The 13,601-nt window shown below is 44.5% G+C and overlaps 1 protein-coding gene across 1 annotated transcript in view; it reads left to right on the forward strand.

Annotated features, from left to right (window-relative positions):
* Window positions 1-13,601, forward strand: part of LOC115775288 (uncharacterized) — a 106,299-nt gene that overhangs the window by 43,763 nt on the left and 48,935 nt on the right. The window contains exon 5 of the mRNA XM_030722845.1: window positions 987-1,070. Within this exon, the coding sequence (XP_030578705.1) occupies window positions 987-1,070 (84 nt within the window). The remainder of the gene's footprint in view (window positions 1-986; window positions 1,071-13,601) is intronic.

Consider the following 13,601-nt stretch of genomic DNA (forward strand, 5'->3'; position numbering starts at 1 on the left):
CTTGCCTGGTGTGGTAGACCCCAGCCTCTACTGATCTTGTACTCAGAGCTTGCTCTTGTGCTGCCGTGATTAGTGCCTCTGTGCTGTCTGTCAGTCCAGCTTTTTCCAGCCATTGATAGGATTTCTCTATGTCCACCACTTCTTCTATCTGCCGGTGGTACATGCCGTGCAGAGGCCTGCCCTTCCATGACGGTTCCTGTTCTTCGTCGTCTTCTTTCTCGGGTTTCTGATGCCTGAGGTACTCACTAAGCACATGATCCTTTGTGGCCATCTTCCTGATGTACTCATGGATCTTTGTTGTTTCATCCAGGATAGCGGTTCTGACACTCAGTAGTCCTCAGCCTCCTTCCTTCCGCTTTGTGTACAGTCTCAGGGCGCTGGATTGGGGTAAAACCCTCCATGCATGTTAAGGAGCTTTCTTGTCTCGACATATATATATATATATATATATATATATATATAAAGATTTTTTTTGTGGTTATGCCTCTGGACACCACCACAGGCATGTCAGATTTGATTTCAGATGTGACTGAGGTGGACTTTCAGCTTTAATTATGGGGGCTGACCAAATATTTTGTATTAATTGTTTAGGAATTACAGCCATTTTTAATAAACAGTCTGCCATTTTAAGATGATTGTGCCAGAGTGATGATGGCAGATTTAAGTCTGACAGCACTGGAATGCATAAGTGATGTAATGAATAGAGTAGCAGCTTGAATATCCAGGAAAGTAGACAGATGAGTGATTACAGATGTGCTTTATTGAACTTACATATAAGCTTCATTGCTAAACTGTCAAAATACAGTATTGATCATTGAAATCAGCTTTATTATAAGTACTTATAAATGAATATTTCAATGGCCTATTTAGAGGTGCCACCAGAGGAGAGAGAAAAGCTTCTTTAGATTACTAAAAATGATTTTCTCTGTCTCTGTTAGAACTGATTAAAGTTGCTTGTGGCCTCATTCTTGTCCTCATATCCACAGGAACTTTTCACATATCGATTCTGGTCGTGATTCTGTGATGAGTTCTCGATCCAAGGACTTGTTTCCATCCTTTCCTTCAGATGGGTAAGATGTTACTAAGTTGTGAATGTAACATTAATTTGTTCAGTGCAACATTTCATAAGGTTTGTGTACAGACACAGCATGTTAGTTTTCAGTGTTCTTGGATAGTGTTTTTTACCTCTTAACAAATGAATTCAACATTTAAAAATTGCATTTTGCATTTACTAAGGGCATATTTTTCTAATATTAAAATTTGTTTGATTATTTGAAACATGTACATCTGACAAATATCCAGGAAGGGGGCACATAGATTTTCACAGTACTGATGAGTTTAAATTCCTGTGGCAGAGGCCTGACCTTCTGTGATGGTTCCTTTTCGTGTTCCTTTTCTTTCTCGGGTTCTGCTGCCTGAGGTACTCACTAAGCACTTGATGAGTTGTGGCCATCTTACTGATGTATTCATGGATCTTCATTGTTTCATCTAAGACAATGATTCTGACACTCAGTAGTCCTCGGCCACTTCCTTTCCGCTAAGCATACAGTCTCAGGGTGCTGGATTTCGAGTGAAACCCTCCATGCATGTTAAGGAGCTATTTTGTCTTAACATCAATGGCTTCTTTTTCCTTCTTTTGGCCAGCTTATTATCCTAGCCGGGTATCTGACAACTGGCAGGCCATAGGTGTTGATAGCCCAGATCTTGTTCTTCCCATTCAGCTGACTCTTCAGGACTTGCCTTACTCTCTGCAGGTACTTGGAGGTTGCAGCTTTCCTAGCAGCCTCTTCATGGTTCCCATTTGCCTGTGGGATCCAAAGGTACTTGTAGCTGTCCTCAATGTCTGCAATGTTTCCTTCTGGTAGTGTAATCCCCTCAGTCCTGACTACTTTTCCTCTCTTAGTTACCCTCCGACTACATTTCTCCAGTCCGAATGACATTCCGATATAGTTGCTGTAGATCCTGGTGGTGTGGATCAGTGAATCAGTCAATATCTCATTCACTCTTAGCATCCAGCTTGATGTCATCCATGTACAGGAGGTGGCTGATGTTCGCTCCATTCCGTAGTCTTTGTCCGTAGCCATTCTTGCTGATGATCTGGCTGAGGGGATTCAGGCCTATGCAAAACAGCAGTGGGGACAGGGCATCTCCTTGGTAAATCCCACACTTGATGTTGACTTGTGCAATGGACTTGGAGTTGGCCTTTGGTGTTGTTCTCCACATACCGATTGAGTTCTTGATGAAGGCTCTTTGGGTCCTGTTGATCTTATACAGTTCAGGATCATGTGTGCGGCATCGAGTCATAGGCTTTCTTGTAGTCAATCCAGGTGGTGCACAGATTGGTCAGTCAGGTCTTACAGTCTCGAGTGACTGCTCTATCTACTAGTAGCTGGTGTTTTGCTCCCCTGGTCTCTCTGCCTATCCCTTTCTCATGTATTACTCATGTATTGTGCCACGTGCCTACTCATCTTTGCTGCTATGATGCCTGACAGGAGTTTCCATGTTTAGTGAGGCAGGTTATCGGCTGGTAGTTGGATGGGACTGGGACCTTCTCGAGGTCCTTGGGGATCAGGACCATCAGGCCCTCAGTCAGCCATTCTGGGTGTGTCTTAGCCTCTAGCAGCTGATTCATTTGTGCTGCCAGGTACTCATGGAGTGTAGTTAGCTTCTTTAGCCAGTAGGTGTGAGTCATATCAGGGCCTGGTGCTATCCAGCTCTTTATGTGTGAGACTCTTTCTTGGATGTCTTACCACTGTGATGGTTACTGGGGCTTGTTCTGCGAAGTTGCTGTGGTCTGCTCTTAGATCCACTAGCCACTGAGCATTGGTATTGTGTGACGCATCCTTCTCCCATATGCTCTTCCAGTATTGCTCCGTCTCCAGCCTTGGTGGGGGTGCTGTTCTCATATTGTTCCCCTACCACTGAGAGTACACCTTGGATGGTTCGGTGGAGAACATCCGGTTTATTTTCCTGGCTTCTATCTCTCTGGTATACCTCTTCAGGCAGTTATATAGTTATATATATAGTTATATATACATGTCTAATGTTGTTATTCAGAGAGATGAAGTTTGTGTGTCAGATATGTAGTGACTGTTGTTGCATAACTGCACAAGGATTGTTAGACATTATGAAACAGATCACGCAGATCTCTGGATGTTAAAAGAAACTATTAAAAGTCATGAATGAGAACAAAGGCAGGGAGGTGTCCTTTACTGCTAAACAGTAGAGCAATATGAAGATTATCAAGGTCATAGTTTGAATCAGTCATATTTCATTCAATACAGTAGTGTACTGAAAGATCTAGGATCAGTCCAAATCATCAGCAGCTTGCTCCACGTATGGATTTAAGTGTATGTGTGAAAATGTTGGACTGCTCCTTTATCAGTGTCTAATAGTATGTGTGTGAGAGTGATGTAATGTCCTTGTGTGCATGCTGAAAGAGACTGTGCTGGTCTGACCCCCCTCCTCCTTTCAGGGCGGAGCCTGCTGGAGTCCGATGGTTGAGCCCAGGTCTGAGGAAGTGTAAGTGTGTTTTTAATGTGATTGATGAAAACAAAGCAGCACACATTCAACCATCTTCAAACTGTCACATCACTCATTTACATCTCTGATCTCAGGAGTCATCATCAAAGTGTCAATCAATGAACAGATGATGGATCAATAACTGCAGCTGGATTGTGTTTGTTCTCTCCATCAGATTCCTGCCGACTCACAATCGACACAAACACAGTACACACAAACCTACAACTGTGTGACAACAACAGGAAGGTGACACATGTAGAGGAGGTTCAGTCATATCCTGATAATCCAGACAGATTTGATGTTTATTATCAGCTGCTGTGTAGAGATCGTCTGACTGGTCGCTGTTACTGGGAGGTCGAGTGGAGTGGGAGAGTTTGGATTACAGTGAGTTACAGAAGAATCAGAAGGAAAGGAGGCAGTAAAAACAGCGGGTTTGGACAGAATGACCAGTCCTGGAGTCTCTGCTGCTCTGAAGGTCTTCCTGATTCTGTCTGGCACAACAACAGAGAAACTTGCATCTCCTCCTCTCCCTCGTTCTCCTCTGTCTCCAGCAGAGTAGCAGTGTATGTGGACTGTCCTGCTGGCACTCTGTCCTTCTACAGAGTCTCCTCTGACACTCTGAGCCACCTCCACACCTTCAACACCACATTCACTGACCCTCTTTATCCTGGGTTTGGAATCTGTCCATTTGGTTCCTCAGTGTGTCTGTGCTGAGCTGAGTGTAAAGAGCGTCCTCCTGTTAGAGAAACACTCTGACTGTTGAACAGAGAGTTCAGTCTGTACATGTCTGTCTCTTTCACTCACAAACACGTTTTCACATTCATGATTCAATCAGTTGATGTTTGAAACTGTTCTCAATGATTCCTTGTAAGAAGAACTGCATGAAGTGTTTTGAAATGAGCTTTTTCTAATTGGACTGCTGACTGCTGTTAACCACACTGAGACCAACACTGATGTCTTCAACACAAACATTGATGTGGATGAATAGTCACTAAAGACTATTAATGTATATTTGTGTCTTTAACATTTTTCTGTTTTTCATGGAGAAACTCTGGATTTGATTTGTGGATCTTTGCTCTTTTCCCTGCAGTTAGTTCCCACAATGACTCCATGATGGAAATCTCTAATAAACTCATCAAATGAACAGCATGTCTCCCAGTTTTTGTGTGTCCTTTCCAGGGGCGGATCTACCGAGGTGGCATAGGGTGGCAAATGCCACCCTAAAAGAAACCCCTGCCACCCCTGCTGCCACCCCAGTTAGCAGCAACAAATTAAAAGAAAAATTACGGCCAATTTGACATTTACGAGCGTGAATCATCAATGTCTGACTGCTGTGAACGCAGCACGAGATTGCGTCAGAGCTGCAAGAGACTGATTTGTTTGATTTGTGAAGCGAAGGCAGGGGGCCAGGAGTCGCGAGGAAAGGAGACACGGAATGAAAGAGGTAAAAACTGATTAACTATCTATCAAGAATGAAATGATAATGAAAGCGTAGTGGTAGTATAGTTGCGATGCTGATTTTGAGAAAATCAGGTTGAAGAATGTTATTTCACTAACTATATGTAACATAGTTAAAATGGTTCCTGTTAAATCCTACTAAAATGCACCATCTGCTGGTCAAAGGTTATACTGCATTCACCCTTAAGAGCAAGGTATTATGGGTAATCCTCAGAGCCGCGAGGATCACTCATGAGGTAGCATGTCTCTGCAATGTCTGACAAAAAAAAAGATTAATGTACTTATGGAGTCCTTGCGGAAGGAGCGCTTGTTTTGCTGACCAGAGACACCTTACCTCTTTGCTCATTTTGTGGAAATACAGGTATGTTTTACCAAATAGCATTTTATCATTGTAGCAGATGGTTAGGACTCAACATTACTGAGTTTTATATATACAGTCTTATATAAAAACAGAGTTCATTTATTTTTGCATTGTTCAGAAAATTAAGTTTATAAAATCCAAGAAAATGGCATCCAGTAAATAAAATGTTAGTTTTTTATTTTCAGAACATTATAATTAATTGCTTTATTTTTTTGAGAGGTTAGTTCCACTGAATTGATTGTAAGAGAAAAATATCTATTATACGGTCACTGTAATATCCAATGTTTTTATTATTTCATTATGGGTAATCCTCAGAGCAACAAGGATCACTCATGAGAAGGGGCGCTTGTTTTGCTGACCAGAGACACCTTACCTCTGTGCTCATTTTGTGAAAATGCAGATGGAGAATTAAAGACAACTGATGCCACAGCCTGAGCAGCTCCTTGTGATTTATTCCCACACCCAGAGGGAAAGGCGAGAGAAATAGAAATTGAACTACTGAGCAAGGTAAAAGGTGAAGATGAGGTGGAAGGAGAGAGAGAGAGAGAGAGAGAGAGAGGGGCAACAGAAACGTGACAGAGATAGAATACAAGGCCAAGGCGACCAGTGACAGGAGGAGGTGGGACAACACCACAGTGGTGAAGATATGGAGAAGGGAGAGCATCACCAAGATGAGGAGGGAGAAAGCAAGAGACAAGATAACGTGCAGGGCGCAGACAGTCAGAGCGAAAGGAGAGCTCCTGAGCCGTCACCAACAATCTCCAGTCGAGCTGGTTCACATGGTAGGGAAATTGTTGCTGCATAGTATATTAAGTTACATATAAGAACAACAAATGACAAAAACTCACATTTTGCTATAAGGTGTATTTAAGAGACATTGCTTAGACTTCTTCAGAAAAATATTCATGTTTGCTTAAATATGAATAATTGGGGAACTTTTAAGTGTAAAAGTGTGATGAGGTGGGGACAGAGTTTTAATATTTTGTGTACACATATATTTTACATTTATTGCTCAGGTTAAATTTCAGAATTAAACAAATGAACCTAAAAATACTCTCCCAGGCTAAAATGTTAGTGTGTGTTAACACAGTCTGATGGTTAGAACTAGTCAACGATAGTAAAACCGAATCAATTTGGAACTAGTTGTTATATGGTATAATTAGTTTAGATGTAATGCAGTTTGAATCTTTCCTTCTCTCGTTCTTCTAGCCATATCCAAGTCCATGTGCATGGTGCCAGTGCAGCCAATGCCAGAGAGTTTCCATAAGACCCCCCAGGAAGGAGCCAGGAGAAGCTTCCACAGTGACTGGTACAAATCTCATATCTGGATAGCATCTGGGTCTAATGTACATAACAAATGGCTAGAAGTGCAGCAGGAGATGTTCGATGGTGTACCAAGGGAACTCCAACAGCTAAGTGACACATGTTGGGCCTGTAGGCACATAGCATGTCGCAATATTATGGACAGGTTGCCTGTAATGGTGCAGGTGCTTGAAGAGATTGCATCTGAGAACCATCCACAAAGAGCTGTTGAAGCAAGAGGGATATTGGCTCAGATTTATTTTAATTTTGCTGGATCTCTTGTTCTGTTCATAAAGGTTCTGAGTGACTCTAAATTTTATCAGACATGCTCTTGTCTAAAACAGTGGACTATACTAAGGCTGTTGAACTTATTGAAGCATTTAAAGAGACACTGGTTCACTCAGTTTTTGGACACATACCAGGATATTTTTTATGAGTTGTTTAGGTTGTGTAAAATACCAGTTGTTTTACTTGTGAGCAGTGCATCCTGTGAAGGAAGTTTTTCATCTCTCAGGCTCATAAAGCCTTATTTGCAGTCTACTATAACAGAAAAGAGACTGTTGAGTTTGGCTGTATTCAGGATTGACTCAAAACGCACAATAGCATTAGGCCTAACTAATTTCCATGTTGCTCAGCGTTTTGCTGATCAACATGGAAATCACCGCATTCTGTTGTTGTTGTTTTTGTTGTTGTATAGTATATATCTGTTCAAGCTACTGAGGGACAAATGGGGAGAATATGTGATGTCCAGTACCTTATTTGAGTGCCATGACTCATTTATTTCAGTATGGACAGTGTATTAATGCTCACCTTAGTACAGCTCGGTGCATAGATCTTCATGGGTAAGTTTTAATTTGGATGGTTTCTTCTTGTACAAATGCTGTCTGCAATGTTGCCACTGACAGTCAAACTGTTTGCTTTCCCTCTCACACATCTGCCACTCATCACCTGTGTCTTACCTTATTCCTTTCCTTTGATAATGCCCCACCTACAGTAGTGTTACCATACTTCTATCTCCTATTAATGAGATCACATTGTATGGTCACTTATTCCTAATATGAACTGTTTCACATGAAACCTCAAATGCAAGACATTGATTGCATGAGATTACGTTTGTCTGTATGAGTTTGTAAATGGGAACCTGTGCCCTTTTTTAGTGTGTACATACTATTTCTTAAACTGTGATAACTGAATAATTCAGAATATATATGTCTGCCATATGTTGCCACCCCTCAAAAATTCCTGCCCCCCTTTCGCCACTCCATAAATATTTTTCTAGATTTGCCCCTGGTCCTTTCTGCTCTTCTCCTTGTATCCAGTCTCTGCTGCTGTGTGCTGTGCTGCACTCACTCACAAATCAGAGTATATGTACAGTTATCCCACACCAGGAGGAGACAAATGTTTGGCTTCGTTTACAAACAACAATCTCAGCTAAGGATTCAAACAGCAGCAAATATGGAAATGAATCCTATTCAAGCTCCACATTTGACCTTTTCTTTTCCTTGTGGTGTCTAAACTAATCAGTAATGAAGCTCGTTAGAAAGCAGTTAGCTGCTGTTCATTAGCTAACCCCTGTGCATGAAAGAATGGAGCCAAACTAAAGAAATAATTGTGAGCTTGAAGGTCAGACTTCAGCTCTGCTGCTCTGATTGAGCTGAAGGAGTTCAGAGATGCAGCTGAGCTGGAGCCACTCAAATCTGAGATGTTTCTAAGAGAAACAGCAAGAAGTCAGCGGCTGCCTGGCTGCTTGCTAACATCACCTTTACTGTGCTTCCAAGAGCTTCTCAGCTGCTGTGCACAGCTCATTATTAAACATGTGCAAACAGCAGCATGCTCCTGTCTGTGCTCAGCTGTATGGACAGTAACACCGGGCCATTTCAAAGAGCTGCTGATGTCAGACCTGCACAGCTTCTGTTTCCAACACTGACCACAACCGGCTGCATGCAGAGGACGGGAGAAAGAAGATCAAAGGTCACCTGTGTGCTGAGCTCAAAGCTTCCATACTGCATTCTGCCAACAGTGTGTTATTGAAATGAAAGAACAAAAGACAGTTCTGTGAAAGGTTCTGCTGCTGTTTTTAAACAGTCAAATCATCAATTTAAATCTTTTAGAAATTCATGATTAGGATTTGAATTTGGTGACGAAGCCAGTAATGTAGCCATGAACCAGCAGGGGGCGCTGAACCTGCAACTCCTTGCACTCAAATCTCATTTGAACCTTAAATGCGTTCAGAGAAAAGGCTGTGAACAGTTTCCCTGCAGCTTTCTGACTCAGGGTCAAAGGTCACAGCCAGAGGAAATCCTGATGTTGAGCCTGAAAACATCTGCAGCAGAAACAAAGCAACACTTTCCTGATTTTACTGGAGCAGAGAGGAGCGGCTCATCCTGCTCTGGAAAACAGCCAAAGCTGTTAGCTTCACTTTAACATCAAAATATTCAATCTGAATTCATGAAATGAAAACTGTTCACATTAAATGTGAAGAGGAAAAAGCCAACAGAAATGTGATGACTATAAATCAATGATTTCTCCTGAACACATGCAGGTAAATCCATTTCAGATCCATGTGAAATAATGAGAGCTTTTATGTTATTGTTCTAATGATAAGAATAGAGCAGAGGCAGGCTGAGGTGTACAGAGGTTTATTTCATGTGTAAAATCAGCTGTTAAACAGTCAAAAGTTGTAAAGAAAACAGAAAAAAGAAGGAAAATGATCATTAATCATCTTAATAATCCACATTGATATTTTTACTACTTTCATTAAAGATTCAGAGGCTTTTATTTTGGTTACAGGCTGTGAGGTTATCTGTGATGTGAGAAAGGGACAAATGCTGGCAGGGTTTGGGATAAAGAGGATCAGCTGATGGGCTCAGTTTTTTTGGACCTGCTGGCTTTGATTGAATAGAAACATTTCTACTGTGCTAAATGTTTCTCTATTTGTTTGGATCTTGTTTGGCTTTATTTGGATCAAACTGTGTCCTTCAAATGTTTCTCTTTGTGTTCTTTAAATGTGAACTTAAAAGCTTGAAGCTGATTTTGGAGGAATTAAATCTTTGAAATTGAAGTTGAGTGAATAAATGACAGCTTGAGCAGAAACCATTTTCAGAGTCAGACACAGTTCTGCTGAGCAGCTGTGGCTGAGGAACTGATACTGAGAGAAGCTGATGATGAGCCCAGTCATCCTGGTAGCTTTGAGAAGCAATGAGACATTGTCCACAATGAGACAGGTGCTACATTTAATACACAGCCAGCAGCTGAGAGATTTTCTGTGTGGGGAGGATGCCTGCATGCTACAGCAGGAGCCACAATGCCAAAGAGAGTCTTGGTCCCATTTCTCGTCTTTGAGGATTGAATCAGTTTCCAGTAGATCCCTGCCATATGCATGCCTCAGCTCAATCCTTTGTGAACAGTTATGTTTGCATCCATCAGAGAACAAAGTTGGGTTCCTGAAAAGTTACAGATGGAGTTACAGAGTCCTGAAATTCCAAAATTTCATTTTTCTACAGCAGGTGACCTCAAAGCCTCTGTTAGAGAACGTTTGATCCAAACTCCTCAGGGATTTATAAATATGTATGGGCCCTTCCTCCCCCTTTTTTGTGATAGAAATCTGAGGAAAGTTCCACTGATGAACTGTAAGTGAATTCATCTACCTGCTCTTCAAAGACACAGATTATGACAGGATGTTGTTAAAGGATCCATTTAGGAATCAGAGCTACAGAATGTTGCCAGAGACACTTTATCACGTAGAGGAGATCCTCAATAAGCAAAAGCAGAAGAAAAGCCATCCATCCATGCATCCATCCATTCTCTCCTGCTTATCCGGAGCCGGGTCGCGGGGCCAGGAGCCTAAGCAAAGAAGCCCAGGCTTCCCTCTCCCCAGCCACCTCCTCCAGTTCATCCGGAGGGACCCCAAGGCGTTCCCAGGCCAGCCGAGAGATATAATCCCTCCAGCGTGTCCTAGGTCTACCACGGTGCCTCCTCCCGGTGGGACATGAACGGAACACCTCACCCAAGAGGGGACCAGGAGGCATCCTAATCAGATGCCCGAGCCACCTCAACCTTCTCCTTTCGATGTGGAGGAGCAGCGGCTTTACTCTGAGCCCCTCCTGGATGGCTGCACTCCTCACCTTATCTCTAAGGGAGAGGCCAGCCACCCTTCGAAGGAAACTCATTTCTGCCGCTTGTATTCGCGATCTTATTCTTTCGGTCACTACCCAAAGCTCGTGACCATAGGCTAGGAACGTAGAACGACCGGTAAATCGAGAGCTTCGCTTTTACACTAAGCTCTCTCTTCACCACGACAGACCAGTGCAGCGTCCGCATCACTGCAGAAGCAGCCCCGATCCGTCTGTCGATCTCCCGCTCCCTTCTCCCATCACTCGTGAACAAGACCCCGAGATACTTGAACTCCTCCACTTGGGGCAAGAACTCGTTCCTGAGCCGGAGAGGGCACTCCACCTTTTTCCGGCTGAGGACCATGGCCTCAGACTTAGAGGTGCGGATTCTCATGCCGGCCGCTTCACACTCGGCTGCGAACCGTTCCACTGCGAGCTGGAGGCCACCCCCTGATGAAGCCAACAGAACCGCATCGTCTGCAAAAAGCAGAGATGAGACTCTGAAGCCACCAAGGAATCAGAATCAGAATCAGAATCAGAAGGTTTTTATTGCCATATGGGTGAACAGGTTCACAGCATTAGGAAATTGCTAGGAAGAAGCCTTCCGCCACCTGGCTACGCCTAGAAATTCTGTCCATAAAAATTATGGACAGAATCGGTGACAAAGGGCAGCCCTGATAAAGTCCAACACCCACAGGAAACGAATCCGACTTATTACCGGCTATACGGACCAAGCTCTCACTGCGGTTGTACAAAGACTGAATGGCCCGCAACAACGGGCCAGACACCCCATACTCCTGCAGGACCTCTCAAAGGACACCCCGAGGGACACGGTCGAATGCCTTCTCCAAGTCCACAAAGCACATGTATACTGGTTGGGCAAGTTCCCATGCACACTCGAATATCCTTGAGAGGATAAAGAGCTGGTCCAGCGTTCCGCGACCAGGACGAAAACCGCATTGTTCCTCCTGGATCCAAGGTTCGACTAACGGACGGACCCTCCTTTCCAGCACCCTGGCATAGACCTTACTGGGGAGGCTGAGGAGTGTGATCCCCCGTAAGTTGGAGCACACCCTCCGGTCTCCCTTCTTAAAGATGGGGACCACCACCCCGGTCTGCCAATCCATTGACACTGCCCCAGATCTCCACGCGATGTTGCAGAGGCGTGTCAACCAAGCCAACCCTACAACATCCAGAGCCTTCAGGAACTCAGGGCGAATCTCGTCCACCCCAGGGGCCTTGCCGCCAAGGAGTTGTTTAACTGCCTCAGTGACCTCACCCCCAGTGATGGTCAAGTCATCTCCCTCGTCCCCAGACTCTGCTTCCACTACAGAAGGCATGTCAGTGGGATTCAGGAGGTCCTCAAAGTATTCCTTCCACCGTCCGACTATAGCCTCAGTTGAAGTCAGCATCACCCCACCCGCACTATAAAACCGTGTGAGTGGAGCACTGCTTTCCCCTCCTGAGTCACCTGACGGTTTGCCAGAATCGCTTCGATGCCCTCCGAAAGTCTTTGTCCATAGCCTCACCGAACTCCTCCCACACCCGAGTTTTTGCTTCGGCCACTGCCCAAGCTGCATTCCGCTTGGGCAGTGGCCCAAGCGGAACATGGTCCATTCGGACTCAATGTCCTCAGCCTCCCTCGGAATGCTGTCGAAGTTCTGCCGGAGGTGAGAGTTGAAGATCTCCCGGACTGGGGCTTCTGCCAGGCGTTCCCAGCACACCCTCACAATACATTTAGGTGTGCCAGGTCTGTCCAGCATCTTCTCCCGCCACCTGATCCAACTCACCACCAGGTGGTCATCAGTTGACAGCTCAGCTCCTCTCTTCACCCGAGTGTCCAGAACATACGGCCGCAGATCTGATGATACGATTACAAAATCGATCATTGACCTGCGACCTAGGGTGTCCTGGTGCCATGTGCACTTATGGACATCCTTATGTTTGAACATGGTGTTTGTTATGGACAAACTGTGGTTTGCATAGAAGTCCAATAACAAAACACCATTCGGGTTCAGCTCGGACAAGCCGTTCCTCCCAATCACGCCCCTTTGCCCACGTGAGTGTTGAAGTCTCCCAGCAAGACTATGGAATCCCCAGATGGAGCACTCTCCAGCACCCCGCCCAGCGACTCCAAAAAGGGTGGGTACTCTGAACTGTCATTAGGCGCATAAGCGCAAACAACAGCCAGGACCCGTTTCCCAGCCCGAAGGCGCAGGGAAACTACCCTCTCGTCCACCGGTGTAAACTCCGACGTACAGGCAGCAAGCCGGGGGGGATACAAGAATACCCACCCCAGCTCGCCGCCTCTCACCGAGGGCAACTCCAGACTGGAACAGAGTCCAGCCCTTCTCCAGGAGACTGGTTCCAGAGCCCAGGCCATGCGTTGAGGTGAGCCCAACTATATCTAGCTGGTATCTCTCAGCCTCACGCACTAGCTCAGGCTCCTTCTCGAGCAGAGAGGTGACATTCCATGTCCCAATAGCCAGTTTCGATAGCCGGGGAGCCAGGGCCTCCGCCCTCAGCCACCGCCCGACACACACTGCACCCGACCCCTATGACACCTCCTGCGGGTGGTGGGCTACAGGAGGCAGAGGAAAAGCCTCACATTTAATTCCAATTTATTCTATCATATCCAAATCAAAGCTTTCCACGAATGATGAACATGAATTATGAATGTGTCACCATCAGAATGTCTGTTCGTGCAGCAGCAAAAGTTGAGTCAAACTGTTTCTGCTGCACTTTCATTCTTTGAAGAATGATGCAGGAAACATTTCATCTATTGATGAAATGTGGCAACCTCATTTTATTTTCTACAAAAACTAACACTGCACGAAAAGAGCAAT

The sequence above is a fragment of the Archocentrus centrarchus genome, unplaced genomic scaffold, assembly GCF_007364275.1.
Source record: "Archocentrus centrarchus isolate MPI-CPG fArcCen1 unplaced genomic scaffold, fArcCen1 scaffold_101_ctg1, whole genome shotgun sequence".
NCBI lineage: Eukaryota > Metazoa > Chordata > Actinopteri > Cichliformes > Cichlidae > Archocentrus > Archocentrus centrarchus.